This window comes from Callithrix jacchus, chromosome 12, assembly GCF_049354715.1.
Source record: "Callithrix jacchus isolate 240 chromosome 12, calJac240_pri, whole genome shotgun sequence".
NCBI classification, from domain to species: domain Eukaryota; kingdom Metazoa; phylum Chordata; class Mammalia; order Primates; family Cebidae; genus Callithrix; species Callithrix jacchus.
Window position 1 is genome coordinate 89453764 of NC_133513.1, and position 17015 is coordinate 89470778.

Sequence of the window (17015 nt, forward strand, 5' to 3'; positions counted from 1 at the left end):
CCCAAAAGCCCTTTGGCCCTCTTTAGGCTGGGGCTGAAGGTTGTTTGCAAACTGATAATCAACCTGGTCATATCTGGCATCGTTCCATTTCCTCCTGGAGTCACTGAGGAATACAGTCTGGCCCCAATTATCATTAACTGCCTGGACTCTAATTACTTGCTACCCAAATTGTGCTCTGTGGCCGGTCAGCATCAGCATCAGTTGGAAGCTTATTAAAAATGTCCACCCGGGCCGGGCGCAGTGGCTCAAGCCTGTAATCCCAGCACTTTGGGAGGCTGAGGCGGGTGGATCATGAGGTAAACAGATCGAGACCATCCTGGTCAACATGGTGAAACCCCGGCTCTACTAAAAATACAAAAAAATTTCTGGGCACAGTGGCACGTGCCTGTAATCCCAGCTACTCAAGAGGCTGAGGCAGTAGAATTGCCTGAACCCAGGAGGCAGAGGAACGGTGAGCCAAGATCACACCATTGCACTCCAGCCTGGGTAATAAGAGCGAAATTCCGTCTCAAAAAAAAAAAAAAAAAAAAGTGTCCACCTGAGGACCCTTCTCAGAAGGCTTCAGGGTTGGCGGTGACCCATGTGGCCCCTCCTGCTTGTCCCAGCCACCAGTCCCTAGATCAAGCTAGACACGTGTCCCACATTGGGCCAACATGGAATGGGGCCTCAACCTAAAGCAGCAACTTACTCTCTGCTCAGCGGCCTTGTGGCCTCAGGGGACTGTGGAGAAGCAGAAGGTGGCAGTGTGAGGGGAAAGAAAGCAGGTATGCGCAGAGAAGCAGAGACCAAAGAGCTTTTGGGCATGGGACACACAGAACAGCCCAGCTCCCTCTGGCAGGCCCTGCAGCTCCTAATCCAGACTTGGAGGGCAGCCCTCACCCCTGAGTCCCCTGAGACTCACCCTGCTCCTTCCCACAGATGCCCCTTTTGGTTTCACTAGTAAGAGTGAATTTCCAGCTGTCTATTTTCTTCCTTCCATTCTTTCCTTCTTTTCTATTTATTGAGGTGAAGTTAACATAAACGTAACCATTTTCAAGTGGGCAATTCAGTGGCATTCAGTGTATTCACAATGTTGTGCAACCTCTATCTAGTCTTAAAACATTTTCATCATCCCCCAAAAAAACCCTGTGTGATGGTGAATACTGTCAATTTGATTGGATTGAAGGATGCAAAGTATCAATCCTAGGTGTGTTTGTGAGGGTTTTGGCAAAGGAGATTAACATTTGAGTCTGTGGGCTGGGGAAAACAGACCCATCTTAATCTGGTGGGCACCATCTAAGCAGCTTCTAGTGAATATATAAAGCAGGCAGAAAAACGTGAAAAGGACAGACTGGCTTAGCCTCCCAGCCTACAACTTTCTCCCGTGCTGGATGCATCCTGCCTTCAAACATCGGATTCCAAGTTATTCAGTTTTTGAGTCTTAGACTGGCTTCCTTGCTCCTCAGCTTGCAGATGGCCTAATGTGGGACTCTGTCATCATGTGAGTTAATACTACTTAATAAACTCCATATATACATATATACGATTAGTTCTATCCCTCTGGAAAACCCTAACTAATACACCTTGTCCCCATTAAGCAGTTTCTTCCCATTCCTCCTCCCTCTATCCTCTGGCAACCACCAATCTGCAAACTGTCTCTGTGGATTTGCCCACTCTGGCCTTTCATATAAATGGAATCCTATAATGTATGACCTTTTGGGTCTGGTTCCTTTCACCTGAGTTTCTATCTCTTGTGATGAATCGACCCCTAGGACAAGATAGGTGGGGTGGGGTTCCAGTTCTCACCTCGTTGTCCCCCTCCATCCCACTGCTCACGCTGAGGAGGCTCCGGGTGCTGGAGCGGTTACTCATGCTGCCTAAGGGGTAGAAACAAAATCAGATGGGTTGAGGATTCTTTCAGGCTAAAATAGAGAACTCTAGCACTTATTTAGTTTTATTGACATAAATAATACACAAGCTGTAAGTATGGGATTCTTCAAACTTTGGCCATCTTAAACTTTTTTTTTTTTTTTAGAGACAAGGTTTTGCTGGAGTGCAATGGCACAATCACAGCTCACGTTAGCCTCAAACTCCTGGATATAAACAATCCTCCTGCCGTAACCCCCTAAGTAGGTAGGACTACAAGTGTGTGCCAACAAGCCCAGCCAGTTTTTTTTTTTTTTTGGTAGCAACAGGATCTCACTCTGTTTTGCAGGCTGGTCTTCAACTCTTGGACTCAAGCGATCCTCCTGCCTCAGCCTCCCAAAGTGCTAGAATTACAAGGGTAAGCCACTGTGTCCAGCCTTAGACCATTTTATTAGAGTTCCGTTTTCTTCAGCATAAAACAAAATTTTTCACTTTTTGATGACTAACTTTGGCATTACTGCTACCATTGACTGAGGGCTTTGAAAATGTGATTGCCATTTAACCCCTAAGAAAATCCTGTTTGATATTGGTGCTCCAGTTTGACAGACAAGACGCAATGGGGCTGACTCTCAGCTCTTCAGTGGTATTTCTAAAATCTGCAAGCTAACCTTGTTGCTGCAGTTTTTTACTTAGGAATTTTAGCAAACACGTATGTATCACCCATGCAGACACATCTCGTAATAAGGGGCCAGACCCTTTGACACAAAAGAAAATGCAAAGTACACACTCAAAGTATATATTTTTTTTTCCCAAGACAGAGTCTTGCTCTATTGCCCAGGCTGGAGTGCAGTGGCATGATTTTGGCTCACTGCAACCTCTGCCTCCTGGGTTCAAGGATTCTCCTGCCTCAGCCACCCAAGTAGCTGAGACTACAGGCATGTGCTAATATTTGTATTTTTAGTAGAGATGGGGTTTCACCATGTTGGCCAGGTTAGTCTAAAAACTCCTGACCTCTTGATCTGCCCACCTCGGCCTCCCAAAGAGCTGGGATTACAAGTGTGAGCCACCATGCCTGGCCCTCAAAAGTATAAGTTATGTTCATGGTCAGAATTGCGACTCTGTGAGTTTAGGCACTCGAGGCTTTTCAGTTGGGAATTTACCACCTGTATCATTAGAACAGCACTATCCAGTAGAACTTTCAGGTCATCTTTCATTGTGTGTTACCCAATATGGTAGCAAGTAGGAAACATGGCTAGTTCAACCAAGGAAATTAATTTTAAATTTTATTTAGTCATAATTAACTTAAAAATTTAAATAGCCCCATGTAGCCAGTGGCTACCATACTGGACAGCACAGCATTAGAATAAGCACATGGTGATCTAGCAGTGAAGAAGAAAGAATAAGAGTTAACCAACTAAAACAAGGAGATTTTAACTTTAATTTTCCAATATTCTCACTAACAACATAGTCAAGATCTTAGGTTTGCTGAATTTCCACTTCAGAAAGCTCCTAGCCACATAACTTTATAGGTAGTAGTTTTGGCTGCATTCTGGTATCAACTTTGACCTAATTAATTTAGATGTTAATTTGAATAGAGCAGATTAAGATTATAATTTTGAATTATTTATTGGGGACAGATTTTTACGTTTAAAATACTATGTAAAAATGTTTCTATAATCCAGGGGATGCAGAATTTGTTTATTAATGAACATGTGATCCTGTCCCTTTCTACTCAGTTACCCATACACAACACTGTTCAAGGACCAGGCTGTCTTTTTCTCCCTACTCTTCCCAGCCCACTCCTGTCCACAAGTCTAAAACCTCCTCAGTCTCCAAGGCTCAGGACAAATGCTATCAAAACCTTTCCACATTCCCCCTGCTAAAAGTAACCCCTTGAGCCCACAGGCCCCCAACCTTCTGGGGCTAAACCTCCCCATGCCATTCCTTCATGTTCATCACATTCCCTTACAATGAGCCATCATCTTTTTGAAGGTTATCTGCTAGCAAGAAGTAATAAAGCTGCCGCAGGCACCGGCTCCATGACTCCAGAAACTCATACCCATCAGTTTGCACTGTCCCTTCTGTTGGCATTCTTAAATCTTCAACCCCAATGTTTGGCTCTAAATCTTGGCCCTGGCCCTTCTCCTCTCCAGGCTGATGACTTGCTTGCCCAAATCCCCTCTGGGCTGCACAGTTGGAAAGAGACTCTGGCCCCAGCTCCCATCATCTTCACACTTGTCAGGGAGAAGGAGGGCAGTGCCCTCCCCTTGGTAGGCTTCTATCATCAGGGGAGAAGTATCGAACAAGCGTCTAACACCATGCTACTTTTGTACTTTCTCTCCTCCGTTACCAGTCTGCTAAAGACAGGCTCTGGTTCTTTTTCATCTCTGGTTCTCTAGCTCAGTATACACAGAGCTGTCCTCAGTATTTGGTGGATCAATGAGTGAGTGAAAAAAAATGAATATATAAAAGTATAATATGATTCTTAAGAAACTTAGTTACACTTGGAACTATTATCTGTTTTAAAAAAGAAACTTGGGCCAGACAACCTAGGAGGTCAACAGCCTTTCTGTTATGAAACTTTTGTTTGCTTAAACATAACACTGATATCTGGGCCTTGAATTTTTAGTTATAACCAGATTTAACCTGCAACTGTTTTTCTGTGGTTTCCAAGAGATGACAGCTGCACCATAATAAAAACAGTGCTGTTTTTAGGGTGTGATTCACAGGGTTAAGGGGCAGTTGGTGGATAAGCTGGGCCATCCTCACTCTCCCTCCCTGCCATGGGAACTATTTCTATTTGGAAGGCGGTACACCCCCACAGTTGAAAGCACAGGAAGATATGGATATGAATCCCAGACCCCCTGCTTACTTGCCAGGAGACTTGGGGCAAGTCGCCTACCCTCTCTGCTTCATTTTCTTATCTAGAAATTCACAGCACTGTTGTATAAAATGAACCCAAAAATACGGTGACATGCTTGGTACAGGGCATGCAAAGAGTAAGCATTTGATTAACGGAAGCAGCTCTCATTACCATCATCCATTTCAAGATGGTAGACTAACCACTAGTGACCCGCAGTCAACCCCCTGCCCAGGATCTTGCCCCCTGCCACACTCTAGCTTAGCTACATGACCCACTTTGGCCAACACGGCATTAGCAAGCGTGATGCAAGTCAAAGCTTGCCAAGCACTAGGACACTGGGGCTTTTCCCTTTGGACTATTATCTCTCCAGATCTTGTTGCCACATAAAAAATTCAGGCTATGAATTAAAGGCCATGTGTAGAGAGGCCCTGGAGGATGAGAGGCTTCCTTGGATGTTTCAGCCCAAGCAGAGCTTACAGCTGAATGCCAACTCTTGAGTGACCCCAGCCGACGCCACAGAGGAGAGACGACCCACCATCCCCACCGCGTCTTGTCCAAGTTGTAGGATCAGGCTTAAATAAAGGGTTGTTTTAAGCCACTACATGTTGGCATGGTTCATTGCATGGCAATAGATAGCAGAAACTGTATAACAGGGACTGGGTGCAGACTATAGCCACAAAGTAGAGTAAAATCCATTGGTTTGTCATTTAGTAACATTTTCTAACCAGATGAGCCAGCCATTCCTGGGCACTAAACCACTACATAAGGGGAAAAGTAGGTTATTCTTCTCATCTTCTCTTCACTCCAGGCTAGCCCCTAAAAACATGCATATCTGTCTTGTAAAATTTCCAGCTGTCACTCTCCTCTCCCACGCTGGGATGCATTGTCCACGCCCTGAGAGGGTTCTACCACTTCCCCTCTCCTCTTCCATAGGTCTCAGAGATAGAGATAGCCACCTGTCCCTTGCTCCTTCTGCCACCTGTGATTCCTGAGAATATCTCTCCCATTCCTGAACGTGTCAGAATTCTCAAATTGCCCCCAGTGAGCTTTGCATACAAATGATCACCCCCATTATGTAAGGAGAATTTTTCTCCTCTGCCCAGTCTAGACTTCCCAGGCAGTCGTAATAGGCTGTGCGTCTGTTTTGACAGGTAATGATGGCAGAAACATTCACCTGAAAGGGAGAGGAGCTAGGTTCTACTCCCACCTTTCCTGTTCACTGGTTATGTGCCCTTGGGCAAAATTCTCTCCCTCTCTGGCTCACAAATGCCCCATCTATAAAGGATGGAGGAAAACTAGTTCAGAGGTTCTTGACTTATGTCCATGGTGGGCAAAATTGTGTGTGTGTCACAGACCTGGGCATGTGTCTGAGAGACAGAGCCAAATTATATATCAGATTCTCAAGGGGCTTTGTGATGCAGAAAAGATTAAGAACCCCTGGCTTAGATAACCTTCCTGCTCCAACATGCATTATGGGGTTCTCTGCCCAACATTTAAGGAGATATGAGTCCTGAAATTCAGCTACTCTCTGGCTCTAGTATTGCTTTCCTAGCTGTTTTGTTAGCACTGAAATATATGAAAGAAGAGAAACTCAATCTATGTGGCTTGTGAAGCCAGTGTCTAGAGTCAGCTAACACTGTCCTGGATACAGGAACAAAGCCCTCAGCTCCCGCCTGTACATCAGCCTCTATTGTCTGTGCAATCAGACAGGTATTGAAGCTTGACAGCCAAAAGGAAGGCATTACCTAATTAGATCTTCAACCTGCCTGTAAAGTTAGAATGTTCAAATTTGAGTCCATTATTTTTTTTCTTCTTTTAATTTTACTTGAGTCCATTATTTTCTGATATATCTGACTCTGTGACCTTTCCTTTGCTTTATCACAGCGGGGGAAGCAGAAAAGAATAGTGGCTAAGAGTCTTGGCTCTGTATCCAGACTGAGTTCAAATCCTGGCTATTTCACATTAGCTATTTAACCTAGAACAGAGCACTAAGCCTCTTGCTTCCTTCTCAGGAAACAGAGATGATAGTTCCTACTTCACAGAGCTTTTGGTGAGAATTAAATTAGATAATCTATGAAGTGGTTTAGAATATAGTAAATGCTCAATAAATGTTAACTATTAGTATTAAGTTTTGATACTTAGGAAAGGGCTAGAGTAATAATTATACAACTGGGCTCCGTGAGATACAAAGCAAACCTTATAGGCAAACAGTAACTCTGCCCCATCTTTTGCACCTCTCAAACCCAAACCGGGCCCCACTGGAGATATCTTGGGCTCTTAAGAGGATGTTTCCTAAGGCCCAAGGGCGCAGGCTAGAGCCCAGCTAAGAAGACCCCAACCCCTGCAACCCCAGCAGCTCACTTGCTGTGCTGGAGGTGCTGTCTGTTTTCCAGTCTCCTCGTCTCAGCTCTGTCCTGGGGGGAAAGATGCTTTTCCTGGGGCCACTCTCATAGACTCCAAACTCCACTTTAGCAGGCAGGTGCTGTGAGTGCCGAATTGGGACCGTGATTTCCAAGTCTGGAATTGGAGGAAAGAGGGATAAGCTTCAAGATACCAGACTGTCACCAGCCAAGCTGCTCAGCAGCTTCCCTCTACCTGCCTCCCCAAGGGGAAGGGAAAAGATGACAAGATGGGGAGGGGCACTGGGTTGGTGGCCCCCTCTTCCTCAGCACTGAAACTGTCCTGAATCCTATGTGGCTGTCACTGGGAGACAGAAAAGAGGGACAGAAGAATGTGAGAAAGGAACACAGAAGCGCTTTTACATCAGGGAGCGGAAGGAACGAGCCATGAGAGAAAGGTCTGGGCCCTCAGCCCTGCCACTGAGCAGCTGTGGAAGTCCAGCAAGTCAGCTATCCACTCTGAATCACTCACCTTATATGAGGAGGGACATGTCCATCCTTGACTAATCACAGACTACCCTATACACCAAGCACAGTTCTGAGAGCTTTGGCATTTTTCCCTCATTTAATCCCCACAACACCCAAGAAGTAAATACTATTATTATCAATGCCAACAGCAACTAAGGTACAGAGAAGTGAAGCAGCATGTCCTGTCAAACAGCTGGTAAGTGGCAGAGCTGGGATTTGAACCCAGGATCCGGAGACCAGGCTCTTAACCACTGCTTGTACAGCCTCACTCTCTGCATAAAAGATGGTGGGTGGGTGGGTTGGGGGTAGCTGGCCCACATGGACAGTAATGACCCAGAAAGCTAATGAAAGGAGGTCCTTCAGATCTTCGAAAGATTTTGTGACTTGCAAGGCCCAAGGGTAAGAGAGCTGATGCCTCTGCCAAGCAAAGCACTGACCTGGCCTCCTTACTGGCTTAGCCCTGCCCAGAGATTTTCTCTATTCCTCCCTACATCTCTAACGCTGGGTTCTAGGAGCAGAAAACAGCTCCTCTAATGAGGAGGAAAAAAGTCTGGGAGCACCAGCACCAACTTCCTCCTGAAGACAAGATGTACTCCTGCTTCAAGGATCCCCTGGCTGCCTGGGACCTTCCCAAGCCCAGGCACAGGGTTTACACAGTGGTAGCTGTATAAACTTGGGTAAAAGAGGTGTTAGCTTTGGGGACGTGTCCTTTTATCTTCTGGTACCACTTCCTCCTCCGCCTCTACCCTTGTAGGGGACAGGCGTGGCAGGAAGTTCAGAGAGTCCAAGGGCAGTGGTGGCTCTACCTGCCAAAGCCAGAAATCTGGCGGGGTGAATGGATAAACCGGAACAGCATGAAGGAGCAGCGAGAGGACAGGGCACACCAAGGTCCCCAGTGAACATTGTGCACAGAGAATGTTTGGCATGGATTGTTGGCTTGCAGAGGCATGAGCCTTCCTCATCTGAAGACTCTAGCTCCAGGTGTAGTGTATGGTCCAAGTGTCCAACCAGCTTCCCAGGGTTTGTGTAATCCAGGTCTTTTTCACATGCTGGGGCTCTCTCAGCTACAACCATGCCATGGAAGCACCCGCTCCAGCTTGGAGCCACTTGGACAGAGGACAGCCAGGGGCACTTTCACATGGGTGCCACCCACAGCATCTTAGGAGACCAAACAAGTGACAGGCTTTTTTTCTTTTTCCTTTCAGCTCTGATCTAGCTTTTTAAAAATCTTTTTTTTTTTTTTTTTTTTTTTGAGACGGAGTCTCACTTTATCGCCCAGATTGGAGTGTAGTGGTGGTGCAATCTTGGCTCACTGCAACCTCTGCCTCCCAGGTTAGAGCAATTCTCCTACCTCAGCCTCCCAAGTAGCTGGGACTACAGGCACATGCCACCACGCCTGGCTAATTTTTGCATTTTTAGTAGAGACAGGGCTTCAGTATGTGGGCCAGGCTAGTCTTAAACTCCTGACTTCATGATCCACCCACCTTGGCCTCCCGAAGTGCTGGGATTACTGGCATGAGCAACCACACCTGGCCTAAAAATCTTTTTTTTTTTTTTTTTTTTTAAGGGAGATTCCAATCTGCTTAGTTAACTTCAAGGAGGCAATTTTTAAACTTCAACTAATTCTATAAAGAAGGAAAGTAAAATACACAGGGGGGTCAAAAGTTCAGAAAATCAGGTAGAACAAGTACGAATGTTTATAAAATCCTGATATTCTTTGAATAAAGTTACAGTGCTAGGGACAATTATCATGATTATATTGCATAGTGCTTTCCCAGATTGCATTTATATGCATTATTATAGCTCTTTCGAACTTCATGACTTTTCCATTAAGTAGGTAGGTCAGGTATAACCCTGGTGAGGAAACTGAGGCACAGAGCAGCTAAAGGAATTGCCGTGGATCATAAGGTGATTCAGTGACAAAGCAGGAATCAGAACCCGAGTTTCCTGGGACCCGGTTAGCTTCTCCATGTCCTGCCCCACAGGATACACCCAGAACACAAATATTGATTATCTTCTCTGTGAGGCCCTGGCTCTCACCAGCCCTTCTCTAATTTCCTACGCTATCAATGCTCTGTACCAGACCAGTAAGAGCAAACAACTCCCTGGGGTTGAAGAAAAACGGTCAAGTTATTAAGAACAGTCTTAATTTTCTTAATTCTCTTTGGCATTCTAACCCAAATTAAAGATTAATATTTTTTTTCCTAGGGCAAATGAAGTTCTCAAATGAATAGTCAGTCCCTGTGTTTAGAATGTGTTAGATTCTTCAAAAAGAGCCTTTATGCACAAACGTTATTCATCAACCCTAATTTTCCTACAGATCTGTGTTATAATGTGCCAATAATATGTCACATTTATTCAACTATAAATGATGCCCTTTCTTTGGCAAATGCTGCCCTTGGGCCTCCATATGCAGTACAGGGTCCAACTTCCAATTGCCTGAGGCTGTTTCTCATAGCAGAACGATGGGTGCTCCTCCCCCAGCAGGCCTTCACCAACAACTGATGGGGGCTGGTGTATAAATGTCCCAGCTCTCTCGCCCCTTGGGTGGGTGTTCTCCATTGACTTCTCCCTGTTTCACTTCCGTATCCCCACCATAGTACCTGGGATCACCTCCCACAGCAGCTATTTGCTCTAAAATCCTTATCAGGGGAGAAAAGTTCTAGAAATGGAAGTGGTAATGGCAGCACAACACTTTGAATGTACTTAATGCCACTGAATTGTATACTTTTTATTTTTTTGAGACAAGAGTCTGGCACTGTCACCCAGGCTGGAGTGCTGTGGTGTGATCTTGGCTCATTGCAACCTCTGCCTCCTGGGTTCAAGCGATTCTCCTGCCTCAGCTTCCTGAGTAGTTGGGACTAGAGGTACATGTCACCACATCCAACTAAGTTTTGTATTTTTGGTAGAGACAAGGTTTTGCCATATTGGCCAGGCTTGTCTCAGACTCCTAGCCTCAACTGATCCTCCCACTTCAACCTCCCAATGGCCTCCCAAAGTGCTGGGATTACAGGTGTGAGCCACCACACCTGGCTTGAATTGTAAAAGGGTTCAAGGTTGGGCATGGGCAGATCACAGGGTCAGGGAGTTTGAGACCAGCCTGACCAACATGGTGAAACCCCGTCTCTACTAAAAGAATACAAAAATTACCCAGGCATGGTGGCGTGTGCCTGTAGTCCCAACTACTCAGGAGGCTGAGGCCAGAGAATTGCTTGATCTTGGAGGCGGCAGTTGCAGTGAGCCGAGATCATGCCACTGTACTCCGGTCTCGGCAATAGAGCAAGACTTGGTCTCAAAAAAAAGAAAAAAAACGTGGTCCAAATGGCCAATTTTATGTTATGTATATTTTATTACAATAAAAACCACAAACAAGGAGGCCCTTGGGGCTGACAGGCAGAACCCATGTAGATTGCTTGCTGTCCCTGGTCATTCTTGTTTGGTGTCAAATTATAAACATTTTAATCTCTCAATAGTTATTACATTGATTAAAGCTCCAATATAAAAAGTACAAATACTTAACACAATTGTACTAATACTTAGTACAAATATCTCCCCAAAACATCCTTGTCAGAGGATCTGCTTCTTGGGGAGTAGGGAATGGGGTGGAGGTGGGGCTAACCAAGCCATGATCTTTTGGAAAAATGTAGATATTGATCATTCTAATTTAGACTATAGCTACTGGTGGGTATAAATCACTTGTTCAGAGCCTGATCGGCCTTGGGTGAACCTCGCATAATGTTCCAGAACTTGCGATTCATTCTGGATGGCCCTGCTTGAGAGGACCCCAGCTGGTGTGTGGGCCTCTGTGTAATCATGAGCATGGACACTTTCAGGGATACTCTTATGTACCAGGCACTGTGCTAGGCACTGGTTATACACTAACTCATCCAATGTTCCCTAATGGGGTGGGCACTTTCACTTTTACTGTTTTGCAAAGGAGGACTGAGGCTCGGGGAGGTGAAATATCTTGCCCACAGTTCCCAGCTAGTGAGGGGTGAGCAGTGAGCAGAAATTTGACCCAACCTCGCTGGCCCCAGAGTCCATCCCCTCTACTCCTCTGCATGTGCATCTGTCTTGCTTCAGTACCTCCAGTGGCACCAGGTGGAGCCTAGGTGAGTGGTCAGGATGTGAAGAGACCCAGAAGGCTTGTCTTGAGCCCATACTGCTGAGCACATGTGTCTCCAACACTAGGATTCCTGGACCTTCAAACACTGGGTGCACCACCAAATCGTAGGTTTCTTGATGCTGTTTATATTTAAAACCCTGAAATGTTTCATTTCGTCATGGCTTCTATCTTTAGGCTTATGGACTCTAGTTTTAAAAAGGACCTCAGCCCTTTTATCACTGAGACTCCTACTATCTGACCCTAGGATGACTGTGCACATCTTCAAACAGCTTATCCGCCTTCTCTCCTTTCGCTTTTTCTCAACCAGCAGGACAGACAAGTGTGAACTCAGGTACTGGCAGCATAAATTTAAAATCTAGACACCCAAGCAGAAGTCATAGGATGACCTCTCTAACCTTCTGCGACGGTTAAAACCTTGTAACCCCTCTTCTCCCAAAATCATTGACATTCACTAGGTTAACACTACCTGCAAAACACTGTTAGGCGTGGTGGAACAGACCCTAGTAGGGAAAGCCAGACCTGTGTGAATACAAAGATAACTGACTCATTAGGCTACCAGATGGTGAAGTTGGTGTCTCATAGGTCTCTGTATTTGGTGGCATGCCTGGTGCTTGTTAAGTGTGAAATGAATGAGTGGTGTCACCAAACAGTTTCCTGAAGCCAATCATTCCAACAAAGCCTTCTGGAGCTCCATCACCATACTGTGCTGCACCCTGGGGACTCCATGGAGTACACAGCAGACACGTTTCTGTCCATGTGGAGTTTCTACTAGGAGGGAGATGGGGTGTTGGACCATAACCATAAGAACAGAAACCAAAGATGATTCCAGTCTGTGATACGTGAAAAGAGAGGATGCCAGGGAACTGGAAGTGAGCAGTGGAGGGCTCCTCTGAAGAGAACGGCAGAGAAGGCCTCTGATGAGGAGATGCTACACTGAACTCCGAAGGGTGAAAAAGGACCAGAAGGTGAAGATGTGGGAGAAGGCAGGGAATGGCAAGTGCACAGGCCCTGAGGGAGAAATGCTCTTGGCTTATTAGAACAATAAAAAGGAGTCCTGGGACTGGAGCACAGGGTTTGGGGGAGAATGGAGGATGAGCTCAGGGGTCAGATCACATGGGCCTTATAGGCTGTGAGTAGGAATATGATTTTACCCTGAGTGGAACAGGAGACCCTGGAAGGCTTTGATCAAGGGTGAGGCATTATCTGATTTTAAACACTTTTAAACATCACTGGCTACAATGGGTTAACTGTAGAAAGGCAAGAGTGAACGTGGGGAAATGACTGAGTGGCTACTCCCCTAGTCGAGGCAAGAGATAGTGTGGCTTGGCTATAGCAGTGACATGTAAAATGGTCAGAAATGACCAGATTTAGGATGTGCTTTGAAGCAGAACATCTCTGGACTGCCAATGGCTTGGATAAAGGAATGAGGTGATATCAACCAGAGACAGAAAAACGGAAGTGCCAGATGAATGGAAGGGGTGGTAGGTCCCACAAATGCTTGAATGAGGAAGGAATACTATGGCCTAGAGTGGTCCAGGAAAGCATCACTGAGAAGGGGCTGCCATGGCTGGGTCTTGCATCCCAGTAGTTTTCATACAGATGAGAAGGAAGAGGCATGGCATGAGCAAGGGGCTCATGGCAGGAGAGAATGTCCTGTTTGGACATCAGGGTGTTACCAGCCCAACCAGGTTCATGGGAAGTCAGGCTGTTGATGGCATCTGGAGAGAGACTTTGGAAGTTGTGCCCAAAGAGGGCTAGATTTCTACTTGGTTCTTCATGTAATAGGGCTCCACTCAAGATCCGAGTGCCTCTGAAAGCCTTCTCCTGCATGTTCCTCTTGCTATAAGGCTGGCCAGCCATGCCAGAGGCCCTCTGTGAAAAGGTGCATTGTGGGTAAACACCAACTCCTTGCTCAGGGGTGGTGGTACCACATGGCTGGCACAGGGGATAGGCTTAAGGGGAGCAGGGGTGCCCAGTCCATCGTACACACCACTGGAATTTGTGGCCCTGCTTTGCTCTGTACCTGGGGTCTGGGCTTCTGAAGCAGCGTATGGTGCGGATGCACATGATACCACTGCTCACCAGAATCAGAAAAAACAGACACTGTGTAAATGGAATTTTCTCCTTTCTCTGCTTAGAAAACATACGTCCTCCTAATTACCAAGGGGAGAGTCAGGTGCTTGCAGAGGAAGTATCACCATCCTCTTTGAGTGAAAAGGAGGAAAGGATGCAGAGTTGTATGTCTTATATACCAGGTACAAGATTGTTTATGGAATAAATAAGACATAATCATTGTCTAAAAGGCCTTTACAGTCTAGTGGGTGACCCAGATCTGTAAACAGTGCAATGAGTGCTGGGCAAGTGGTCTGCCCACTCAGGCCACAACCAAAAGGAGAGTCAAGGACAATAGATGACAGCAATGTCCCACACAATGCAGCGCCCTAGTAAACCATGTACCTGTCTGCTTTCCAGATTTTTGCTTCTCTCTCTGTCTTCGGGTGATGCTGTCTCTTAGCCGTTTAAGATTTTCCTGGAAAAGAATTTGGTTTATTTTTTAAGTGTACAACAGAATGATACCCTCTGGACATGAGAGTTTCTGATTGTATGCTGTTTGCAGGGCATATCACATTGCAGTCACATTTACAATATGCAAATGAGGCTCAGCACATTCAGTCAGCCTCCAGAAATCCAAGTACTCACAGAATCTGTGCCTGAAGAGAAAACAACTCTTCCACAAGAAAGAGTCTTTCCTCCCTTCTGGTTCTCAGCTCTGTTCTACATGGCCGCTCTCCTGTATGCCTCTTAGCTGAGCTCATAAACACTCCACAGATATTCCTGTCTCTGAGACTGTATTCTCACATAATTCCCCTGACCTTCAGGGATGCTGCTTCCTCTCCACGAGTCTGCTCCAGGCCTGGATCAAGTCTCACCTTCTCCCTGCAGCCTCCCCAGATGCTCTGGTCCTTAGTGACTGCCCACGCTAGCCATGCAGCATGTGGGCTGCACTGCCTCACCATGTGTGCACATTCTTGCGGCGAGCTCTCAAATGTCAAGAGACCAGGTCTTGTACCTTTCTGTAATCCTGCCATCTGGTCCATTGTAATCACTCAATAAATGTTGAATAGATATGTGAGGGTCAAGATTCTTTCTCTTTTAGTTGATTAACAATAACCCTGAAGTTAAGTGCCTGAGCATTCTAGGGAAAATGCCCCTGGGAAGATGTCCAGACAATCTGGCTGGAGCAGAAGGTTCATGTAGGGGAGTTGCAGGAGGCCAAACTGGAAACAAGGGTTGGCCTGCAGCTGCAGGCTGAAGAGACTGAGCTTTGTCCAGGAGGCAGCAGGGAAACACTGAAAGTTGTGACCTTGTCATTGTTTTAAGATTCTAGTCAACTAGAGAAGAAAGAACAAAGGCCAGCTGACCTTCCTGGAGACTACGGAGTGTGCCAGATGCAGGTGACAAAAGCTGATACGAGGATGTGGCTGGGGGAATGGAGAGACAGGAGCAGATGCAAGAGGATGAATGCCACAGAGCAGGATCCAGGAGGACATGCTGCTGGCTGGGCATGCGGAAGCATGGGAGAAGGCCAAAGAGACTCAGTCTCATCATGTCTCCAGGAGAAGATGGTGTGATGAGCACGGAGAGGGTGTTGGGAAAGGGAAGCGGCCTTGACGGATGGTCTGTGGTTAGACATGCAGTGAGCACAGCCTCATCCACGTTGACAATGCCCAGCTTCACCTGCTCCTGGAGGGTGATAAGCTGCCGCTGGTCTGGGGTGCCTCAGGAGAACACAGCCAGCTGGTGGCTGGAAGCGCGGGACTGCACAGAGAGGGAGCTGAAGGAAACCTTCAGTCCACCTGTGAGAGGACGACGTAAAGGAGACAGAGGAGCGGAAGGGGCAGAGGAAAAGGAAGATGAGGCCTGCACCCAGGAATGTCTCCATACCACTAGCCCTTGGATGGGGGATACTCAGGAAGTGCCCGGAGACTAGTAATGTGAGCCCCCAGGGGCTGGGATTCTCTGCCAATTGAATATGGACCCCAGTTGTCTGCTATACCCAAGAGTCCTGGTCCAGTTCATGGGAAAGGAAGAAGTCTCTTGGATATAAACATAGAGAGCTAACATTCATTACGTATTTACTATGTGCCAGGTGTGCTGCTTACGGTGGCTTACATCACCTAGTCCTCCCCCTTCACATTTCAGAGGTGGAAAAACAGAGGCGCAGCAAGGTCAAGGTCGTCCAGCCACAAGTGGCAGAACAAAGATGTAAATTCAGGCTGCGGCTGCAGAGCTCTGGCTGTTCTTAATTACTGTGCCACGTGGTTGCACAACTCGGCAAGGAGATAAAAAACATTGTGTAGCCAGGGCCAGCCTTTCCTCAGCAGGACTGCAGCCTCCCTGGGGCTCCTGAGTGAAGAGCACCTGTCATTCCTGCATTCAGCTCTCTAGGGTGCCCTCCCACCCTTCGGACCCCCATAGGGAGGGAGGCAGCTGGCAGAGTGGGTGCCCTATCTTAAGGAGCACTAAGAAAGCAGAAAGTGTAGTGAAAGGAGCTCAGGCTCTGGGGTGAGAAAGGGAAGGTTTGAACCTTGACTGCCTCTTCGCCTCTCTGAGCCTCAGTTTTCTGTGAACAGGAGGAATAATACTTATTTCACATCGTCTATGAGTGAAAGAGACCAGTTCTATTCAACGCTGAGCACAATGCCTAATGTAGCGCTGTCAGAGCTCAGCAAATGCTGCCTGATGACACACTTCCCCGCTCTTTACCGCTGATCCTCTCCCAGAAGGCGGCCTCCCGTCCCAGCCCTGGAGGGCTGCTTACTCTCCACCTCAAAAGCTGGTATGTCAGCTAGCGTAAGAACAGAGGTTAGAGGGCCGGGCATGGTGGCTCACGCCATAATCCCAGCACTTTGGGAGGCCGAGGCGGGTGGATCACGAGGTCAAGAGATTGAGATCATCCTGGCCAACATAGTGAAACCCCATCTCTATTAAATACAAAAAAAATTAGCTGGGCATGGTGGCACATGCCTGTAATCCCAGCTACTTGGGAGGCTGAGACAGGAGAATAGTTTGAACCCAGGAGGCGGAGGTTGTGGTGAGCCGAGAATGCGCCATTGCACTCCAGCCTGGGTAAAAGAGCGAAACTCTGTCTCAAAAATTAAAAAAAAAAAAAGAACAGAGGTTAGAATACACACCACCAGGGTCTGCAGCCACACCACCCTGAACGTGCCCAATCCCGCCTGATCTCTGAGGGTAAGCAGGGTTGAGCCTGGCTAGTAGGTTGAAGGAAGCAGTCTGGGGAGGTGGAGAGAAA

The 17015-nt window shown here is 46.8% G+C and overlaps 1 protein-coding gene across 2 annotated transcripts in view; it reads right to left on the reverse strand.

Annotated features, from left to right (window-relative positions):
• The window catches only part of PIK3AP1 (phosphoinositide-3-kinase adaptor protein 1), a 129652-nt gene that overhangs the window by 9251 nt on the left and 103386 nt on the right, over positions 1 to 17015 (reverse strand). Inside the window, exons 13-15 of one of the 2 annotated variants that reach the window (XM_002756485.6) lie at positions 14159 to 14231; positions 7070 to 7225; positions 1786 to 1856 (exon numbers count right to left, since the gene is read on the reverse strand). In XM_002756485.6, the coding sequence (XP_002756531.1) occupies positions 1786 to 1856; positions 7070 to 7225; positions 14159 to 14231 (300 nt within the window). The remainder of the gene's footprint in view (positions 1 to 1785; positions 1857 to 7069; positions 7226 to 14158; positions 14232 to 17015) is intronic. The other variant, XM_009010083.5, reaches the window with a different exon arrangement.